The following is a 23,649-nucleotide window of genomic DNA, read 5'->3' as shown; positions in this document are numbered from 1 at the left end:
GAAGTACAGATGTGCCTTCCAGTGGAGAGGGCTCAGCTTTCCCTTTTGGTGGGGCAAGTAGGAGAACAATCTTGTCAGTGGCAGAGGAAGGAATTTTCCATCAACTTGGGTGCCAGGAAGTCTGAATTTTGAAATCAGCTATTGACAATGGTTGTCTGGGAAAGTACTTGGGTACCTTTGGGCACCAGGAGAAGTGAGATTTGGCACAGCCCCTCCTGGTGAAGAAAGCAGAGGAGCATCTCCAAGTCCCAGCTGGCTCACTGTCCAGGAAACCCAGAGTTAGACCCTAAAACCATTTTATTGCGCTATAATTCTAAATCCCCAGACTGTCGCTCAGAGTATACCATGGAGCAGACACTCAGTCATGTTGGCTGGAGAAGTAATGAATGAGGAGAGGATATCTGAGGCTACATCTAAAAGCAACATTGAGAAATATATCAAAACTTGAAGTATTTGCTTCTTTCTTTCAATAACAAAAGCCACCTTTATGTAGATTTGTTAACCTGTCAATGTGTGCTTTCTCATGAAAGATCAAGCCTTTCTTTGATTACCAAGGATACTAAGTGGGCTCTAGTGGAGTAATGCAAATAGCCTTCATTTTTGGAATTATTCATCACGTGAAAGCTTGTTTTATGCTGGTTTTTAAATTTTTACTTTATTTCTTGAAATCTGATTCCAATCACCTAATTAGAATAGTTTCCCTTAATCTAATTTTTTAAAATTCCTTATAAAACACAGACCATTTTAACTGGTTTGAAGCATGTGGAAGAGCAGAAAGGACAGGCATAGAGGGTGCTATGTTTTTTGCTCTGATATAGATATCAGGCCAGGTAGATAAAGCAATGCCTTTGGTTTCAGAAGATAAAGCAGTTTGACATCCCTTGGGCAAATGCAGTCCCTGGAATCAGTGAGGTGATTGTAGCAGTGATAAATATGAACTGGAGCACAGTTCTCCAGATAAAGCAGGGCATGTAAAAATATTTTATATTCTATTGTTCCAGGTATTAGATAGGTTATACAGATTATTGCTTTTTTTGGATAATAATATTTGGAGATGACTCAGTGCTAGAGTGACTTGCTACTCTAATAACAGGTTATTAGGTTGAGAGAAAATATACATTAAAACTTACATCTGGGCAAGTTACTTTACCATATATATACTTCTTCACTGCTATGTAGCCCTCAACATAAACCAGGAAGTTACTATTTAAAGATTCTAATAAAATAGATGAGTTATTTGGCATGTTATCTCTCAGTAACTTTCTTGCACAGTGAAATTATAAGGCACACTTTAAATTCAAGGATAACTTTTTGTTAGGATCAAACATTTTATGATGACAGAGATACAAAATTGATCCATTCTGTTGACAGCCTTGTAAGTTCTTACGGAAAAATAAATAAAAGAGAAAAAGATGGGATTTAGCCATTTTATTGACAAGGATAGTAAGGAAAGGGAATAAAATTAGTATGTTTACAGGACAAGTTCTAAGGTCATAATCATATGGTTCCTCTCAAATGCTATGGTAATGCACCACAGAACACTAAAGTCATCACTTAAAAATTGTACATATAACCTTAACAATCTTAGTTCTGAAAGTGTAAAGAGTGCATATTATTAATTTTAGCCTTCAAAAACAAAAAGAAGACAGTTAACAGAGGTTTAAGGTTTTGAGTAATATGCATTATTATAAAGTTTTCAATAGTACTTTCTGGAAAGTATAAATAAAAACATTTTTATTCTCACAAATATAGAAGTGATGAGGGACTTTAGGACATATATTGCTGATAATAAACTACTGAAATTATTAAAATAAAGTAAATGAAAAGTCACAAAAAAGTAATATGGCCAATAGTATACAATAATCTAATTGAAATCAAATAAAAACTACTTATGAAAGTGTTTAATCAGTAGCCCATTTTTTTAAGAAGGAGATAAGTGCCAAGATTAACATAAATGTCCACTGCATATGTTGGAATTTCATTTTTATCTTCTAATTTAATTAGGCAAAATGACAAAGCACTTTAAGAAAGTATCTCAACCTCAGGATTAAATGTCAATTATGTTGATAATAATTTAACTCCAATTTCTATCTTTCACAGCTAAATAATTTCACATATAGCCAGCATTGTTACTATTACAGCTTAGAATTATTTTCATTTTAAACATATGTATTTTTATTAGAAAATATACTTAAAAGTAAGTATATTTTACTAGATACCTGAATATCTATTAATGAAACAAAATAAACAAACAAAACAACAATTCTTCATTCTTCCAAAGTTCTGGGATCAGTTATCACATTTGTCACAAAAATAAAGTAATACGAGAATTTTTCTACACCATTTTCCTTACACCTTAAATAATTATGTTTAAATTTCACAAATAAGATTCATTTACAAAACACATCATTTAAAATACCTTTTCCATCTCTAGAATTCCATTCATAGAAAGAAATGTTCTTGGAATTATCACCAAAATTGATTATTCCAGATTTCCATCTTGCAAGTCATTCAATAAAACAATTGTGTTTATCTAATTTCATGTGACAAAGAAACTTGTTTTAACTGACAGATTTTTAAAATAGCATTATAGTCTGTAACTGAAAATAGTTATTTAGAATAAAATTTGTAAAATCAATATTTAAGAATTTTGGATAAAAAACTAGTGCAAGTGGGTTTTGAATAATTTTTAAGACATGTGGAAACTTAACTCTGTACTTTAACTCTTGATTTACTATGTTAATTTATAAGTCATATGACAATGATGCCTTTACATCACCATGACTTTTAGAAGAGAAAATGGTTACCTTTAGAGCTCTTTAATTATTTCTGTGTTGGCAAAATTATATTAGAAATTGGTTGGCCACAGTACTGTTCATACCATTTGTGGTTATAGATAGAGATATGGAGAAAACTCATAGCCTGATGCCCACCTTTAATATTTTTTAATGAAATAAATTACAAATGATTAGAAGCTAATATGTTTTATTTAGACTTCCAAATAGCTTTCTAGTTTTTTAAGCCAATCACTTCTCACTGAAGGATATTAATAAAACAGATTACAATGAAAAAATTAAATCTTGCCTGAGATTAAAGATTTGTGACTAAGTAGAATTTAAAAACTAAGAATAAAAAGAGAATTCTCTATGTGGTAGGAAGATAATAATAATGCGCCCTGGAGAGCTGAGCCAGAGACTTCTCCCTTCAATATGCACGTTACTAATAATGATGATCCTGAGTTCCAAGCAACTAAACTACGCTGACAGTACATAATTACAGCGTTTAATTTTCCTAAAAAGAAACTGAGGAATTGTGGGGATTGTAAGAAGGTATAATAAACTAGTGATTGCAGAACACAAAAGTAGATGAAATGTAAAGTACAATGTAGCACATACCTAAAGAAATAAATTAAATTACTTGTACATCCCGATTGATTCTATAACCTCTCAGGATACTATTTTGGATGACTTAATGCAGAAGAGCAATTAACTCTGAATAAATCAATGCTCCAACATGTTAAAAGCATAGCTAAAAACTATAACACTATTAAATAGAAGGTGATTTTGGCATGATTTATATCTTTAAAGTGCTGTACTTTTTAAAAAATGAGGACAGTTTAATATTTCTGTAACATGGAAAAAGTCCAAACAAAGGAAAATACATTAATAAAATAACTTAGAAGTTGGTCACAATGCAAACAATTAGCATAATGCATATTTATTTATTTATTTTATTTTTAATCAGTGCTTGGCTCAAAAAATATCAGTTCTTGTTTAGGTGCTAACTGATAAATCTTTAAGAACAGAAACCACAGGAGAGAAAAAAAATTATACAGAACAGGAATATTCGCAAATGTTAAACAGAATAATGGAAAGATTTAGTAAGTTTTCTTAAGGTCACAAAACAATTGCATTACCAAACTGGGAAGGAACTCAGATCTCCTCCCTTCCAGTCAACTTCGAAAATTACCAGATGCTTTTTGCACCCCCTTTCACTAAAAAAAAAAACCTAGTAGCATAAAAGCTAGTCAAGTGTTTCTGTTCATAGTTTGGGAAACTCAATTTTAAATTTTTTTAAATAACGGGTTGTTGTTTTTTTAAGTAGAGCATGAAATTGTTAAAAAATACCTAAGCAGAAATGTGTATTAAACTTAATAACTTACATTTGATGCAAATGTTGACAGACGTTAAATAGGCTCAATACAGATTAGAGAGATGCAAATTTCCAGATAGCTGGTTTGAAAGTTGCAGCATCTTTATACTGACTATTTAAGATCATAAGTTTAACACTAGACAAAAACAAACAAAACAAAAACATAGTTCTCCACTGTTTGGAAACCATAAATTACTCTACAAATAAGTAAGTGTTCACCTGGCTTTTAAAAAATTAAGTGTAAAAGATTGATATTTGCTATATCCCAATAACATGAAATGTGTCTGGAAATGTAAAAGACCTCTGAGGCAAACAATTTCCAGATAATCTCCAAAAATAAAAAGTTCTATTTTTGATATATTTTACTATGCACTGTTGTGGATATTTATTGATTTGTTTATCCATTTAAATGACACTTTTTTTATTACATATCTATCATTCTCAAGGGACTGTGAGGTGTGATGGAGGAAAAATAAAAGCTATGTTTTTTACCTTCAAATTCTAAGAGATTAGCTTAAGAACCATGAAGACAAGTCCCTTACAGGACCTCAGTCCCTACCTATTTGTGGGAGTTCCCTTACACTGTGGGGCTGATGTCCCACTTTGGTCAAGCTTTCCTTGGTTTCAACATTGAGTATGTTGCAATCAGATTACCCTTCCCAACCTCACATATAACTCAGTTTTTCTTTTTTACCTTATTACAGCTCTTTTGTCAAATGTACACTGTTAATTCTGGGTTTGACTAAAATTGACCTATGGTGGAAAAATCTGCCTGGTAAATTGTAATACTATTGATGGTACTGTGGGAATAGAGATAATATGAAGGAATGAACTACTAAAGTAACAAATTGGTGAAAAATTTTTCATAAATTGAGAAAAGTCAAATGACTTGTGAGTCATAACAGTATTTAGAGGTATAGTCACAGAGCTGGCCAAACACTTAGAATCCAGCACTATTATTAACACTTAGGTGAGGAATTAGACTCTCTAACAGAGGCCTCATAGAGGGGGTCCAAAAACAGCATATGTTCCTTGTGCCACTCTCTGTGGGAACCACAAATACACCTTTGGAGAAAGACTTCATATCAGTTGTGCACTAATTTCCAATACTTAGATGTGTTGAATATTAAAGATATGGAATACCCAATAGATCTGACACTTGTATTAATAACCTTAGCAACCCACTGTGATATAGCAGGGCAGGCATTGTTATTTCCATGTTACTATAGGTGAAATGGCCCCTAAAGAGATTAAAGAATATATTCAAAGTAAGTAGAGCTAAACCCAGGTCTTCACAGTGACTACTTTCTATAGCAAACCTCAACCAGGCCAAGAACCTCTCAAGGAAATCCTGCCTAATTTGGCATCTTATACACAGACCCAATATAAAGCTAATCATGGATTTGATAAGATCTCACATTGCAGTATGAGCGTACATAATAGTGTATTAAAACCACAATTGAGTAGTCAGCTTAAAATGACTTCACTTCCATGTGCTATACTTAGGCAAAAATCAAACTCTAATTGTCATATCTTCAAAAGTTAGACCTGTCTCAATGGTAACGAAGTGAAAATTATTGATAAAGTTTAAACTTACCATTATATAGTCTTTGAGAATACTTTTTAAAAATATGCTTTTCTGTCACTGATAATTGAAATATTTGTGTTGGGAGGTAGAGGTTTGAGCAAAAAAAAAAAGAAAACTCATGGACATGGACAACAGTGTGGTGATTATGGGGGGAGCAGTTTGTAGACAGAAGAGGGAATAGAGGAGATAAATGGTGATGGGGAAAAAGCAAATGAAATAAAAATAAAATTTTAAATGTTTCTTTTTCAACGATATAAAGACAATGGATCCAGAATTATACAGTTATTATCTCATATCTATTCCTTTAAAATAGTCTCAAGTAATATGTTTTCAATTAATTTTAATTTTTACAAAGAACAATCTTAAAACTGTAAGCATCACTAAACACCTCATGCTTGTCTGTGTGCTATCTTGTATTTTCTTGATAAAAAATATATGAATAAACTTTTAAATTACGCACATGCAAAAGAGAAGCTCGAAAAATATCTTTTCCAAAAAATTTAATTTTAACCTTGCCAACTTTTAAGCAATTATAGAGAATAATATTTTTAATTGGCTAGTTCTGTTATCTTTAGGATAAAAACAAAAAGTAAGCATAGATAGCTGATTTGTAAACTATTTTAAGATAATGATTTCAAATACAAGCACTGTTTCAGTTTATAAATTATCTCAGAAAATAATATTTTTCTATATTTGTGCCTTTTGAATAATGAGTATATTCAATGACTTTGAAAAAACTAGCTTCACATAAATGGAGGCAGGTCATTAGAATGCCTTAAACTTTATATTATAAAACTGGCTTCATTACATTTACTTTTTTTTCCTTCAAAGCTACCCCTCATTTTATCTTTTCTATCTTTGTGAATGGTTCCAACTCTCTTCTGCTCACACAACTAGAAAACCTTCGCAGCCTTTTTGTCTCAAACATACCCCTCAGCCTTAGCAAGGCAACCTCACATCAATTTGTCTTTATCTAATCCTTTCTGGAATTCCTATCTCCCCATCCAAATACTCCTACTCTTGTACAGGCATTTTGAGTTTATTTCCTAGACTATCTGGCTTTCCTGCCTTTGATGTCTCCTTAACATCCCTCATTCAGACTGCTGCCAGAGATTTTTCACTGAATCACTGTCCAATTTAAAAAAAAAAAAAAAGGAAATTACTAAAAGAAAACCAATTATCAACGGAATAAATCCAAATCTTATTTCTTTCTGTGTGGCATTTAGGGCATTCAAACTACCTTTTAGGCCCTCTGAATAGATGACTGGTGACTTCTCATTTTCGCAACACCCTCCTGAGGGTGTACTATAGAAGGAACACAGCAGGGTGACTGAGAGCATCACTCAGGGGCAAAATAGTCTGGATTTGAATTAAAGCCAGTCACTTAGACTAATTGTGTGACCCTGGGCAAGTCACAGCTTACCTCTGTTCCTCATTTCCCTCATCTATTGTGGTAACTCTTTTAGGAGATTTTTGTAGGAGTTAAATTAAGCTAGAAAAGGGCCTAGAAAAATACAATGGAGAGCCAGGAAAACATGTCTATATATTGATACTTATCTCATTATAACTTGTGTCATTGTGACTAGTTTTAGTTGCATTAGTTTATAACCTTTTTGGAGTCCAAGAGCCATGTGTTGTTCATCTTTGTGAGGATACTCCTCACGCAAAATAGATTCTCAATAGATGTTCGTTAAATTAAACAGAATATATATGAAATACAACAAAGATGTCCCGAATTCTTTAAAGGTAAAGTGACTTGTGTTAATGGCAGAAACATCAGTCGTTTCTTTTCTTTAAATAAACTTTTTTGAGGTATAATCTTCTTACAACAAATGCACCAATTTTAAGAGTGGAGTTCAGTGAATTCTGATAAACACATGCTTTCAGGTGACCTCCATTCCAATCAAGATGTAGAATATTTCCACTGTCCCAAATTTTCCTTTGTGTTTCTCTGCAGTCAATGCCCACTTCCCACCTGGACCTGAGGCAACCACTGATCTGCTTTCTGTCATTATAGACTAGCTTTCCCTGCGATTATTTTTTTAAAAGCTATAATTGCTTCTATGTTTCAACCTGAATCATTGGTTTCTCTATAATATATAGTAGCGTGAACAAGGAAGATTATATATGACGCACCAGATGTCCTGGTGTGTGTGTGTGGGGGGGGAGTTATGGGTAAATTTTAATTGAAAACCACATTTTGTAACTCCAAAGCCATTTAATCCTTGAAACTTGGCTTCTTTTTGATTGTTTGTTTTAACTCAGTCGTTTTAGGCACAATGCTAACCTCTGGCAAGATAGAGAATATCCCTGATTTGCGCTCTGGAACCCTGGGGCCCAACAAGGTGAGCCCTGAATACTGGCCTTGAATGCCGCATTGTTTGGAGTCAGGGCTCCTCTCTACTTTTTGGCCCATAGTTTTTATGGAAATTTATCAGTGGGTAAAACAGGCAATATCGTGACATTTAAGCTGCAGGGAGGCCCCCTGGACCTGTTCAGCTCTGCGCGTCCTCTCAGGTGGGACACCGCAGGGGTGTCTGAAGGGCTTTGGCTACAGGGCACAGGCCGTGGGTCAGGTGGGCGCTCTGGGCGCTGCACCTGGGAGCAAAAGGATCCCCAAAAGGTCTGCCCGAGCGCTGACACCGGCGGCCTGGAGGCAGGGAGTGAGGTCAGGGGGCTGGGGAGAGGCCGGCGGGCGCGGCCAGCGCACTGGGGCTGGACACGCGCTCACACAAAGAGGCCGGAAAGGGCCGGAGGAAGCCCGTGCGTCACTGGGGACGGAGCCGGGACCCTGCCGCGCCCGCCCGGACCGTCGGACACCCAGTCGCGCTCCCGCACCGCCGCCACCGAGGCCGCCGCCAATGAAACTCCTCCCGCTCCTAGGTGAGTGCGGGCGGCCCCGTCCCCGAGGCTGCTGGGGCCGGTCACCTGCGGGGACCCGGCTTTTCCCAGGTGGAAGGCACTTGCCCAGTGCGCAGGGCAGGTCTCCAAGGAGCGCTGACGCAACTTCTCAGGATGTTTTTCTCCATGGCCTTTCAACTCTGGGCTTCGATATTCGGGGCCCAGGGACTGTCCTTTTTTCTTTTTTTCTTTTCTTTTTTTTCCTGCTGACAAAATCCTCCAAATCCCCAAAGTCTCAGACTTTGACCCTCTGAGCCTTCCCCCGCCCTAGAAATTTGGGACAATCCAAAACTTTAACACCTGTAGAAAGCGTCCTCGCATTTTAAGGGGACTGCCGGCCCTGACTTGGGGTTCATTTAAAATACCATTTTGATGATGCAGAAAGAAAATAAATCACATCCTTGAAGGCAGATTCATGATGGTGTAGACAATCCATACAGCCCTGGAGGAGGCTGGGATTTAGAAGCAAATGTTTAAATATCTCTTGTTACTAGTGAGGACAGTTTATCTGAGGTGACTGAAAATATTCAGAAAACTTGTATGATTCATAACTGTTCCTCTCCAAGCAGACTTGTCTTGAGAAGATCTTAGACAACAATAAACGAGGGAAGTCCTGTGCTTTTCCTTATTTTTTCCTAAAAGCCCATCATTTCCAACTTTGTTTCAGTAACTGCAATAAGTCTTGTTGCTGCATTTTGTTGACCATGTTTGTGGTATTGCATTTTGAGAAGATCGCTCTTTATCCAGTATGTTGAGTTTTATTTTAATTTCCCCTAATGGGAGAAAATGTAAAATATTTTTTTATAGAAAAGGCAGAATTAAAAAAGATCATTGGAACATAGAAAAAAGCAGTAATTGCATGTGTCCTTCTGGATGCCATGATATGTTGCTCTTCATCTTAAAATAAAACAGATTTGAATTTAAAAGGACTCAATTCGTTGTGATTTCAGCACAGAATCATTCCCTGCGGGAGGGGGTGGGTGGGGGGTTGCTTTGCAATCAGCAGTTACCTTCAAAATAATTTCACTTCAGGGTGAAGGGTGATCCTATGCCCAATGATCTAGGAATGCTGTTTTCTTCATAAAGCTGGATTGTTACATTTTAGCTTTGTTGAGGTTTACTTGATAAACACTGAGATTGAAAAAAATGCCTTAATCTTTTTGTTTACTTGCTCTTTTGCTGTTTTTAGCTAAATGTTCCCTTGGAAAACCCTTATAATCTAAATAGAAAAAAAGAAGACTGCATTTCCTGTAGTCTAACTCAACAATGGGAGGAAACATTTCTTCTTTCTGAAAGGTTTATTTTTCTGTTTTCTTTAGTGGGTGTTTCCACTTTGTTGAATTGTTCTTACACTCAAAATTGCACCAAGACACCTTGTCTTCCAAACGCAAAATGTGAAATACGGAATGGAGTCGAAGCCTGTTACTGCAACACGGGATTTTCAGGAAATGGCGTCAAAATTTGTGAAGGTAAACAGTCATTATTACCTCTTTCGGATCTTATTGTTTAAATTTTGATGTGATTGCTTCCTCCTTGTCCAGAAATCAAGTTGTTTTACATTATGTTATTTGATTCCATGCTATTGATTTGAAAAAGCTTAGTTAACTAAACAATAAATTTGAATTTCCCATGTCAAAATTTATCCTTGATTATATATTTTTGATTATATATTTTTTATGATTCTATGTATGTCGTGTTTTTTTTATGAATATTAAAGACTGCCCTTAAACTTAAACTGGAAAACTAAGTTGCAAAGAGCAGAGTCACAAAGAACAGAGTTCATGACGTCCAGGCTACACTGCTAAATGTGGTACTCAAGATACTTTCTTTAGTACTTGATTATTACCTAAATTTGAGGATAATATTAAGAGATTTGAGGTTTTCTCTTGTTACCCTGGGTGTTGGGAGAGAGAGAAGGAGAGGGAGGGAAAAAGGGAGGGAAGGTAAAGGAGGAGAATTTTGAGAATGCATTCTGTTGTGGAAAAGTAGATCTTATTTATAGAACTTTAAGCTAAAGCCCAGAGCAAGAATGCTAGAAAGAGTCCTTCTAGGGTGCAATTTAGCCATTGACTTGATGATATACAGAACACCACCTGCTAGTCAAATTTAAGCAATTTCTTGTTTGTGGTCTTCACCACCACCACTCAATCTTTATTCACTTTTCATTTTTAGTAGAATCAAGTTTTGACTGGGTCAGTAGAACAACATTCTGTGCAGAAGAGAGAAAGAGAGAAAAGTTTCAAGTCATATAAATTCATTTTAAATATAATTAAATGGCAGGTTCAAATTAGAATTGTGTGGTTTTATACTCCTAAATATATTTAAGATAACATGGACTTTTTCTAATTAAGCCAGGATATTGTACACTGTTAATATTGCATGTGTTTGCTTATAGCATAAACAAGTTGTATCTTGTGAATCAATTTGATAAGCTCTTTAAAAATATTAAATATGCAGTATATTATAAGACCAAACCTCATTATAATTAGTGTAATGTTTAAAAAATGTAGACCAAAGCTACAGTTGCTTAATATTGTGTTAGATCAGGCCTTTCTTCTCACACATACAGCTGGGATTTATAATATACTCTTCTACAAGCATCACAAAATTCTTTCCATAAATAGCCTTGGGCTTTTATTGTATATTTAATTGAATGGCATTATAAAAAGTTGATAGTTGAGTCATCTTCAAAATATTGCATCAAGCATATTAGTGTGCTTTTCCACTAATCATTACAAATTGTACCACCATACTTCATAAGTAGTGTTGTCTTTTTGTTAATTAGATATTTTTCAACTGTTGTGATTACCATCAACATCAATAATTTTTCACAATTTGGAGCTTCAACAGTCAACCAGCTTTTAACCCGTATTTAATGATTTCTGTTAAAAACACATCTTTTCCTTGCTGCCTAAGTCAATAGCCAGCTGAAGGGCACCAAATGTTTTCCATTGAAATAATACTTCAAGACCTTTTAGCTTGCAATTTCTTTTCACACAAAACACAGTTTGTAATAGGAATATTTTTTCCTTTCAAGTTCTTTTTAACTTAAATCCCCTCTTTAAAAACTCAAATCCTCTTTTATTTAACTTATATATCATTCTTGTTTAAAGAAAGTTATATATTCACTTGTCTTAATATTCACTAACTGAGGTTTATTATGTCCTCTTGAAACTGTTCAAACATTGGTTTTCATCTTTTTCACTTTTTATTAATTCACTGTCAGATTTTGATATTATTTTCAGTAAGCATATTTAAGATTTTTAAGAATTGAATTAAACTTAAAGTATTCTATTCTCAACTCTTGTTGGCTTCTTTCAATTCTAGAGAGATGCCGTACTTTTCCTATCTTTCTCAAAGATTGGTATTAGGTCAACCAGAAATGACAGAACAGGAGTTTTGTAACAGAGGATGCCTGTTGCTTGAGGAATTAAAGTTGTTTTCTTTCCTGCATCACTACCATCATCTTCATTATTTTTATAAAATTTGGCTCCTTCAAAGATCTTCCAAATAAATATTATGGTAATAACCGTTCCTCACTAAATTTAGTACTCTGTTCCAAGAGCTGGTTAGAACAAGTCATTTAAAATTTGATTTACATGGTCCCATAGAAACAATTTTTATTAGTAGTGAATATATTTCATTTAATCATCTTTTAGTGAACAAATATTATTGAGCACTTTCATCATCATCATCATTATGATCATCACCATCATCATCTGGATAGCTAATATATCAGTGCACTTAGATCAAGATACTAATCAGCACAGTGCCTTTACCTAGAATTATTTCCACTTCATCTATAAGGAAATAGAGTCTTAGAAAGGTTAAGTGAACATCTCCAGTGTTACAATAAATAAGTGGTGGAGCCAAGATTTGAACCCAAGTCTGTCTGATTTGAGAGCCTGTATTCAAGAAAAATGATAGAAAAAGCAAAGGGGTAATGGAGATAGTACCTTCAGTATCACCAAGTAACTCACTGAGTGTCAGTTTTTCTTCTTTGTTTATTATAGTGTTACTCTTTTGTCAATATTTTGAAATTGCCAAATTTATTTGGCAAATTTGATATTTCCTTTGTTCTGGAATGTCAGTTATCTATAATCCCAGATTAGTAGGCATCAGCATACTGCATAGCCAATTCCTGGTTGTTTCAAGAAGCAAATGAACCAGTCTTCTGAGTATCCATTTTCTCATTATTTCTCTTCTTCCTTATTTAGCCTCTTTAATGCTTAAATAAGTAACTTTCAGATTTATAGCTTATTTACAAAAAAGAGTAATAATATTAAAGTATATTAAAGTTAATTGTAGTGCTTTCTGTGAGCTAGACTCCATTCTAAGCACTTTACATGAATTGATGAATTTAATCCTTATAACAACTCTGCAATAATGGCTAGTATTATCCTTAATTTATAGATTAATTTTCCCAGAGAAATCACATTCAAACGATTGTCTCAAAGGATCCTCAAACTACAATGTGGGGTAGATCTGTAAATAAGGAAATTGAACCTTATTGAGATAAAAATGAATTCTTTTGGTTCCACCCCTCCCACTTTGAATCTTTTTCCCCCCACTGCATGATATCAAAACAATTGATAAAAAGAAAAAAAAATGTGGTGTTCATATTTATGATACTATAGGAAAAAGTGCGGGAAAGTTAAAGCTATTTACAAGTTTCAGCATGTTGATCAAGTACAATGTTTTAACTCTGGTTCACGCACCTCCTTCACACCCAGAGTACTGACAATAAAGTCAGTGAAATCAGGGTGGGGCCATGAGGAGTCTATAAATTGAGTGAACTTTTCAAAGCAGAATCCACTGCCACAAAAAGGGGTCAGTTCAGATCACATAAAGAAAGCTGGAGTGAAAGTGATGGCTTTTCCTTCTGGTGATGAAATCCTATCCCCTTCCCAGAAAGGGCAAGAAAATTTGGGTGACTGACTGGCACACCATTTTCCAAAGGCCACACAGGTCAGGCTCCCTATTCTCCACTGGTGTCTGCTCGCAGTGAAAGCCAAGAAAATATTCCCAAAGGAAATGTCATCTGCTGGAGGGAACTCTTGAGTGTGAATTCTTAGGGAGTGTGCAGACTCCCTATCTATGCATGCTTGTTGGAATTATGTCTGAAAATTGCACCACCCATATATTCAGGAAACTGAATTATCCTGCACTAAAGAGGTTGTAATGGCTGGCAGGCAAAACTTGGGCCAAATACCTGTAATAATCAACATTGTTATTTAATTATAAGCATACAAGTCATTTAAGGATAACTAGTCATTGGAGAAAAGCCAATAATGCAAACACAAAGATGAATAAATAAAACAATGGCCTGGAAAATGTAACTCTAGGAGGGGAAAAGAAGTTAAGGAAAAAGACAAATTTATATCCTCACAGAAATTCTGGAAAATTTTGCATCCGAACAAACAAAAAATAGAGTAGGCTTCTATGTACAAAAGGGCTATCATACCACAAAAATACTTCCTTCTTTGACAAATCTTAACACCCCCCCCCCCCCCGGGTTGTTCATTTCCTTTCTCCTCTATTTCTCTCCTTTTGTAGCAAGAGGCATCAAGGCAATAAGCTGACAAAATTGTCAGTAAACAAACCAATGCTTAAAACCACCAGAAGACTGAGGCTGAAGTCTCCATTCCTGGATTTCTTTTTCTACAAGGATAATCACACATAACAAGGAAGCTACAAAGAACTTTTTTTTTACACATCAGTGGAAGGTACACCAGTACACATTAGTCCAAATATTTTTGAGCTCATCAAGGGAAATCAATACTCTTTTTCATAGTAATCTATAATTAATTTCACTCCCTTGTTATTTTTTTTAACCTGGATCCAGACCTCTTCCAAATTCCTCCTGTTTTATCTCAAAGGTGAAACAAGGTAACCAATGCGTTTTCTGCCATTAATCACATGATTTGCTAATTGGTTTTCACATTGCAATGTCATTAAAATGGGATGAAGCCCATATGTGGTAACCAGGGATAACACATTAGTTCTGAAGAAATTCTGCCCCACTTGACTAAACCAGAACTTTGTCTTGTTTTTGACTCACTTATAACTTTTGTGGTTATAATGTAATTATCTGCAGTCCCCTTCCTATGTTGTCTGTTTCTCCCAATGGATTTTATGAATTCACTTGCTAATACTTTTTTTCCTCAAACTCTAAGAGAAAGTTTATTTAGGAAGTCACAGAGGTAGAAGAAGTGAGCCATAGAAGAAATGGGCTCAGAAAACAAGAAGCAAAAGAAGGAAAATTCGCCTGGGGGGAGGGGGTGGTGAAAAGCCCACTTGCTAATATTTTTGATCATTCCTTCCAAACAAACCTAATACATTTTTTCTCCAATAAAATATATTTATCTTCTGATAAATATTACTCTCAAATTGAGGTGATAATGTACAATAGAAGAGCTAAAAAATAATATCCACAGAATTGCTGAAGTAAAAAGCAAAGATGAAAAACTAAGAAAACGAAACTGGGAAACAGAGAACCTAACATCCATTGAGTAGAAGTTTTTTTAAAGAAAGAATCAGATAAGCTTTAGCAGAGGAAATAAAAAATGACATAAGCCAATTTCTCTGAGCTTAAGAAAGATATAAGCCTTCAATCAAAAGAGGACTCTAATGCCCACATATCTATAGAATATGTTTGTGCCTTAATTCTCAGCTTATGTATAAAGAACACCTATTGATACCTTGCTATAAAAGAGGAGTATAGTTTACTTCACATTCCTGTGATTTACTACATTTATGGTCTTAAATAATAATGGAATATACAGGTGGTTCCATTCCTATGCTCAACTCATGGGACAGAGGGAGAGAAAGTGCTTTTCGAAAGGATATTTGGGTGACTGCTACCATCAGGAGAGTGAATAAATGCCGAGCAACTGAAAAACATAGATTACCACTACAAAAAGAGTTCTATGAATCCTTTGGGCCTTCATTTCTGTGTTCATCTACTTTCATTTAACCCCTGCTTCATTTAATCCCTTTCTTGAGACTAATTCTAGCTTAAGGAAGGGAGTCATATTTTAGAAATCTTGTGACATTACCACATCATCTTAAAAATAAAATAATTTCTAGACCCAAGTATTACCCTCCAGGTTCCCATAATTGGATTCCTCTCTCATATCCTTCTATTCTGGTAACTGAGACTTAACTTAAAACCATCTATGCCATGCCCTAGGAACTAGATTCTTTGACAATAAATTCTACCTGTACTGTCTCAATGTCTCCAAACTTGTTAACTATTTTCTAGTCCTGTTCAACTGGATTCTCATGATAAGTCACAAAGAACATCCTAGCCTCAGTTTCTTTGTAAAATGAGCTGATTGGACTAGGATCATTATTCATGCCTCACTTAGCTTTAAAATCTTTGATTTTATTATTGTGAGGTAATATTCAATTTCCTGTTAATTTACTTTTTTGGGTAACTAACCTGGATTTGGGGTTTAATTTGAAACGTGACCTAAGAGAGCTATGGATTTTGGTCTCTTGCCTCTAAACTCAGTGCACTTTCCACTGTACACTGTTCGTTTTAACTCTGATCCCTAGAGCTGGCATGACCAATAGAGGCAGTGTTTTCATTTCGTCCTTCTGCTTCCCTCCTCCCTACTTAAGACCATGACCCATCTTGATATTCTTTCCTGCTGAGCCAGGATGTGACCTCAACATTCTTCTCCAGGCAGATGCTACAAATCAGTAGAGGCTGACACATAAATGAAACTTCTTTTCCCTGTTTTCTCTGGTGGCTTCTTTCTTTGGAAGGAATTTCTGGACCAATCTTCAGTGAACCCTCCTAAATTACAGTGCTGAAAAGTGAGGTATTAAATACAATGTGATGAGCAAGAGAAGTAATATATAAGAGTCACTTGAACCATTAAAAACAAACCAGAAGTCTTTAAAACCTTAATTTTAATTTTTTTTTTATACATGTTCTATCAGAGGTTTAGTCACTGTTTAAATAGGACACTATGCATATCCACTTTAGGGGAGGGGGATTGTGATTTGTGTGACTTTATAAATACCATTTAACTAACATTTGGAACAAAATGTTACAAAATGTAATTTCTCCTTATGCTGCAATTCCAAAAGGACTTCGAGATTATTTGTTTATGAGTGCATGATGAGCCAATGATGGAGAGTGGAACTGATTAGAGGAGCAGTCCTCTAGCCTACAAACCTATAGCCAGATTTCTCCATTCTGAAGATTACAGATAATTCCAGGCAACAAAATACTTTGTGTCAGGCTCAATAAATTCGACAAGATAATCAAGTGTGTGTGTGTGTGTGTGTGTGTGTGTGTGTGTGTGTGTGTGTGTGTGTTCAGGGAAGAAATCGGGCACTTTCTTTTTTTTGTTGTTAATACTTACCCAAGGATATTTTTCCCATTGATTTTTTAGAGAGAGTGAGAGGGAGGGAGGGAAGGAGGGGAGGAGAGAAAGAAGAGAGAGAGAGAGACAGAGATTGATATGAGAGAAACATCTACTGGTTACCTCCCACACACGCCCTGACAAGACTGGGGATCGAACCTGCAACCCAGATAAGTGCCCTTGATGGGGAATTGAGCCTGTGACCCTTTGGTGAGCAGGCCAATGTCCCAACCCCTGGGCCACACTGGCCAGGGCCAAAATTGGGCACTTTCAATGTTGGAAATATAAGCCAAGACTCATTGTCTAAGACCCAATACATGTGTCACTTTCTTTGCAAGGCCTTTCTTATTTCTATCTGTCAAGAAAAATTGTTTGTTTTTTCATGTTCCTCACACTTCCCTTTAATTTTTGGTTTAATATATAACATTGGAATAAGTTTTGATAGGGTCTTCCTGCTTTTTAGTAGCCCCCGGGGAATCCTATCAATGATTGCTGTTTGACCACAGTGTCCAATTCTTATTCCATTATATCCTTGGAACCGACCAGCACTTCTTGGGTCCAGTTTTTAAAATACTACAGTTTGTTTCTGAGTGGATGTTCTGATTGATTGGTGCCCCATTCTTAGTGTTCCTTGCCTGTGCTGAATTTATTAAGACATCGTGATTGATATTCCTGCTTGGGTATATCAGCACTCAGATTTTGTTGAATGTTATACATTATTAAAGGCTAATTCAGCAAAATAACCTTAAATACAATCCCATCTCAAATATTTTGCTGTAAATAAAGTGCCCCCTATAGCCAGATGGAAAATTTGCATGAATGACCAGTTAGCATCATATTTCACATTGATTTTCTCCAAACTATTTCCCCTGCCTTATTTTGAGTGATCTACTTTGCAAGATTGAATTTTTTAAACCTAACTATTGCTCTTTTGAACATTTTCATGAATTAGGAAGTGACCAGCTGCAATATTGGCACTAATGTTTTGTGATGATGGCCTTCTGTTTTGGAGACACTCTGGCCCTCATCTTCAGAGTTGCAGGAATCATTCTGACTATGCTATTTCCTTCTGCATCCTATGTGCCAAAGATTCCCTTTTCACAAAAATCCTAGAAAATGTGAAATTATTGACACTTAGAAAAATGATATTTTTACTTCTAATTAATTAGTACTTTGACAGTGTCTTTTCTAATTACAAAAAAAAATGAGTCTATGTGTTATTAGAAATATCTGTCTCACATTTATCATTCCTTCCACTGAGCTCACCTTTTTAAGTACAATTTACATGAAGCTGTATTTAATATTCAGTTATCTATTTAAGATGAAGTTTTATCGTTTTTGACTTAATATGCACAAAGTGAAGGGCTTGTTATTGAAACAAACTTTGTTTTTTATAAAGCTCTAAATTTGATTAAAATAGAACAAATGATCACATGAAAGAACTGGGAAGAAATAAAATATTTTTACTCTCTATAACTTTATTTGAGTAGAACTTTGGTACTTCCAAATATAAAGATTATAAAGAAGATATTATCTCCATCTACAAAAATGTTTTAATTTTTTAAAATGAAAAGACCTTAATGATGGTCTACTTACAGAAGTGTGGATAAATTGAAGGGTGATGGTGAAGCAGCACCTGGGAGCCATTCCCAGTCCCAGAGCTGCAGGGACAAGGGAGGAACCAATGTGAATGGAGCCCAGAGAGAGCTGGAACCTTGGAGAATAGGTCCAGGGGAGAATCTGTGCTGGTGACCTTGCCACTGCCAGAGAGAGGGCACTAAGTATGGAGGGAGCATGAAGAATATACCAACTTTTCTCTTCTCCTAACCTTCAGTCTCCTGTCCAGAACTCCCCCAGGGAGCCTGGGGGATGAGCCGTCTGTGGGGGTCAGCTTCCTGGGGCAGGGAAGGATGTCCTTTCTGGTGTCCTAACAGGTTCTTAAAGTTCATTTCTAGGTCTTTCATTACAACTTCCCCATACTGATTTTTTGTTCACTATAATTTTGCTTATTTTCTTTCCTGCTTGCTGAGAGTACATCTCTGAGCATTTCCCCCCCATGAAAAGTGGAGTCACACATGGCATGTATCCTAAGTTCTGTCATTAGGAAAGTCTTTCTGTTGTCTTCATGCCAGATAGCCCCTGCAGATTGTTGGAATTTTAGGTTAAATTGATCTCTCAAAATTTTATAGAAGAGTGGTATTGCTGAAAATGTGTAACTGGAAGAGAGATTACATAGAATATTGGGAAGTGATTATGTCAGAGGAAAAAAAGCTTCTTTCATAAAACAAACTTGGGAAAGGCTGAATGAAGAAAAAAATACAAAAATCTTATACTGAGGCTTTTTCAGGGTGTTCTGTTTAATTTTTAAACATGCATTTTAACTCTTCCCAAAAGTTACTCACTTCCTTGCTCTAGGAAAAATCCTTTTCAGTCCTTTTAGCAGTGCTATGATTAACTAAAAGATTACAAGTTTAGGAGGATGTGGGGAAAATGGTTGGAAAAACTCTAATGTATTATCTCAGATACTTTCTTCTTCCTGTTTGCTTGAGATATGATTTCATATCCCATATTTTACCAACCATCAAAGGTCAAATTGTTCCCAAATATCTGAATTTACAATATACTTGTATAACTTGTCTGTCAGCTGTATGAGAAATTGCCTCTGTATAATGTACATTACACAGCATGTGTATAAATCCATCAAACTTACATAATGTTAAAAAATATAGAACAAATCACATTTGTCTGGCATGAAAATTGTGATTTCCTGATTATTGAAACATTAAGGCAAGATTATTGAACTACTTCAGCTTCTTTAACTCTTTTGGCCCATTCACATTAAGAAAAAGGCACCAGCCCTCAAATTAGTATAGTCATACATGTTGTTGTGTATGGTGAGAATAAGGATATTAGGAGGAAAAAAATCTGTTTAAAGAGAAAGAACTTCAGAGAAAGAAGTTCAACACATAAATGTAATAGATGCTGATATTTAATACTCAAGTCAAAGAGTCTTCATTAAAAATTGTGATTATTTTGCATGTCATTGGTCAGACAAGCTCAATGTCTACAAAGATCCTTTACATGAGATTTACTGCAAGGCACTGCTATTTTCCACATTAACATGATTTCAGATACTTATATTACCAAGAAATCCAGATTAGTATACAGTTTTGTGGATTCTCTTTATAATTGTTTAAAAGTTCCCAAGTGAATTGCTGGTATATAGAATGTCAGAACTGTTCAAAGCTTGTACTTATTTTAAAGAGGAAATTAACACTTTGAAGCCTTTTATCTGCTATGGAAAGAAATAATGGCGCGCTCTATGAGGATTAGACTCTAACCAACCTTGTAGGCTATATATAGCATACCAAGCCGTATGCCATTTGTGACAATGCTATCAGGAAGAAAACTCAATAACTGAGTTTTTGTGCTATATTTTTTAGGTACACAGATTTAATTTAAAGGTTATGGTTTGAAAATAAAATTTACTCTATGAGTGTTTTTGGCTGATAAGAAATTGATTTTGTGACCTTGATACACATTAATTGAAATATCTGGCAATATGTCTTGGCTAGATTTAAGAAAACAAACATACTGGGAACCCTATAATTCCTTCACATTAAACTCGCAGGTCAATCACTTTGCTATCATTATAAGGAAGTAAACTACTTTTTGCTACTGTAAAGTGTGAATAATCTCCCTTTATTGCATAACAAGTGTGTTTTGTGTAAGTGACATCATATTTAGTTGGTTCACTATATTGAAGGTGGAGCCTTTTAATTTAATTGATTTACTTATGGATTAAAATAGTACTTTATATTTTCTAATATTTAAAGATTATATTTATAAAGTAATTTATAAGTGAGCTCAGTTACACATAAAGTTTATTTGTTATTTAAAATATTTAATGCATTTCAGAATGTAGTTTTTAAGAAGTTACAATAGAATGAAGATAGTTGTCAGTGTTCTCCATATGTCTTAAATATTAGCTTAATAGGTATTGACTCAGGTTGTATTCACACAGGGGGGAAAAAAGTAGATTGCAGAAGAGAGTTAAAACAAATTGTGAAATTTGTAATATTTTCCCAAAGAAAGCCAAAATATATAATTTCCTTGAGGTTCTTTGAGCTTGACTAACTGGATCAGTTATATATATGTATAAGAATTATCCTGCAAAGTGGACATCTCCATTTTATTTCTCTTTTATGGATATATAATATCAGAACCAAAATTTGGGTCATGTTTATCTAATAACTTTTCTGAACAAGAATATCCTGAGTATTAACAAATTTAGTATGAAAAATATAATTCAAGTTGTGTTTAACATCTACAACTCAAATTGGGAAGGAATATGCTGTTTTTTGTGCATTTTTTAAATAATTAAAGTCAACATGTATTGACAAATAAATCAATTTTGATGAGATTGCAGCACAGAATGTTAGGTGGTTTTAACACTTGCTTGATAGTTTTGCATTTGTGGCAAGTTTTTAATATTTTGAAATAGGAGAGTTGTGTAATCTGTTGGGTTGGAAAGGTTGTTATACCAGGTTTCCTGGTGCCATATGGAGGATAAATTCTAAAGATAATTTCTGGACCTTTATAAACACAGAAATCTATTGAGAATACTAAAGAAAGTACAACAAATATCTGTTGTATATGCAAATCAGGAAGGCAAGCAGATGCTTGATTATAGTGTTATGTTTGTTCAACTAATGTTATGTTCATTGCAGCAGTTTCATAATGGAATACCATGTGGAGGAGAATGGTTTTTTTTAATGTGTTTTGTACTTTGAATTTCAGTTTATTAGTGGACAAATATGTCAGAAAAATTTTAGTAGAGACATTAATTGTTTTTTATAGTCAATAATCTCTTTATAGTTATTCTTTGGAAAAAATCAGATGGTTGCTTTAAGAATAAATAAGTAAAGAGTTGATCTGAATTTAAGCAAGGCTTTAGATTATAACCCATAGTCCAATTTCATTATTATGTTGAGAAAAGAAACCCCAAGTCTTATGAATTATTGGTGATCATTTTAATAAAAGATTCCAGTGATTCATAAATTGCTAATGCCTTAATATTTGCAGGTCAATTCATTTATTAATGGAAAAGTAATTGTCCTTATAACACTATTTAAAATTGAATAGAAATATGATATACTCAGAGATCAGAATTTAAAATAAAATTTGAAATATAATAAGTACTCAAAACTAGGATATCAAATACAGATAATAAATAAGGAGAAAACAAAATAGCTATTTTTTTTCCCAAAATCAGTTTCAGAAAATGAAGCATTACAATGGAGACCCACTATGAAAATCTGAGCCTCAATTTTTTAGATTCAGACACTACTGGTGAATTCAACCAAGGTTTATCAAAAGTAGAATTACAGTTTATTGTGGAAGGCAAGGCCATAGAAGAGGCAGAGCCTCTAAGAAAACCATCTGTGGGATCAAATCCTGGTTCTGTCATTTACTAGCTGTCAGATTTGGACTATTTTTGATAAATTAGGATAGAAATAGTTTTATCAAGATCAAAATATTTTTGAGAATTAAAGGAGATAATGCAAGTAAAGCACTTAGTTATAATACTGGCCACATAGAAAGGCCTCAATAAATGATAAGTGTTATTAATGTAAATCTGTCGATCACTTGCTGCCAGATTGGTTTTGGAAAGCTCATTCTCTTTCTATTTTCCAAAACCATCCAGGAAACCAGATTATCTAGGTGTCTAGGTTCTGAGCTTAACATTACACATGTAATAACAAGATGCTCTTCTGCTTTTCCTAGACTCTACAAACAGCAATATTTATGCACACTGCAGTAATGGCATTCTATACCCCATTTTTTAACAGTTTATTAATTTTTAACTTACATTTTAGGTTCACTGTCTGAAGGGGAAAAAATTAAATCATTTACTTATTAGTAAGCTTTCTTTAAAGAGTGAGTTCTTTAAATTTCCTTTGTACCTATCACCTGGTCAGCATAAAGGAAGATTGAATTTAAACTAGAAACAGAGTTTTAGAGTGTCACTTATCACAAAACAATTTTTTAAATATTTACTATGAATATTTATCATTATTGATTGACAAATTATTAATATCCATCTTATTTTTTATTGTTTGGAAACAATAGGGTTTACATGAAACCTTGAACAAATCTCTGTATTATAAAATTCTAAATATTTTTGTTTGGCTTAACAAATCTGTCACTGAAATTTGCTATTTTAAAGTCTACAAAGATAGAGAAATAGACACACAGAAAAATGGATAGATGATAGATATTTCTATATGTAAAGTTTATTTTTAATTATCATTTTGCAATTTCAAAAAAGGACTTGCACAATACTTTGGCATAAGCTTATTTAAATAGAGAAATATATATTTATATGTGTATGTTCATGTGTATATATATCATATGCAATAACATCACTATGTTTAGTATCATTTTATATATATAACATTTATGTTCAATTGCATAAGATTATCTGAAAAAAATATAAAGGAAAATAATTTTGCAAAGTGGAAGGATTTAATATTTGGCACAAATTTGTTTCAAAGATGGAAATTTAGTGTTTTACCTCTCAGTATAATCTCCAGGTATATTCTTAAACTCTGAGAGAAATCATGGATC

The 23,649-nt window shown here is 34.4% G+C and overlaps 1 protein-coding gene across 1 annotated transcript in view; it reads left to right on the top strand.

Moving 5' to 3' along the window:
* Positions 1–8,454: 8,454 nt before the first annotated feature.
* ADGRL4 (adhesion G protein-coupled receptor L4) overlaps positions 8,455–23,649 on the top strand; it is an 89,107-nt gene continuing 73,912 nt past the window's right edge. Inside the window, exons 1-2 of the mRNA XM_081145640.1 lie at positions 8,455–8,623; positions 9,961–10,110. Coding sequence (XP_081001766.1) covers positions 8,602–8,623; positions 9,961–10,110 — 172 coding nt within the window. The 5' untranslated portion in view covers positions 8,455–8,601. The remainder of the gene's footprint in view (positions 8,624–9,960; positions 10,111–23,649) is intronic.

The sequence above is a fragment of the Miniopterus schreibersii genome (assembly GCF_964146895.1).
Source record: "Miniopterus schreibersii genome assembly, chromosome: 8".
Taxonomy (NCBI): Eukaryota; Metazoa; Chordata; class Mammalia; order Chiroptera; family Miniopteridae; genus Miniopterus; species Miniopterus schreibersii.
This window is presented reverse-complemented; position numbering and strand designations above follow the sequence as displayed.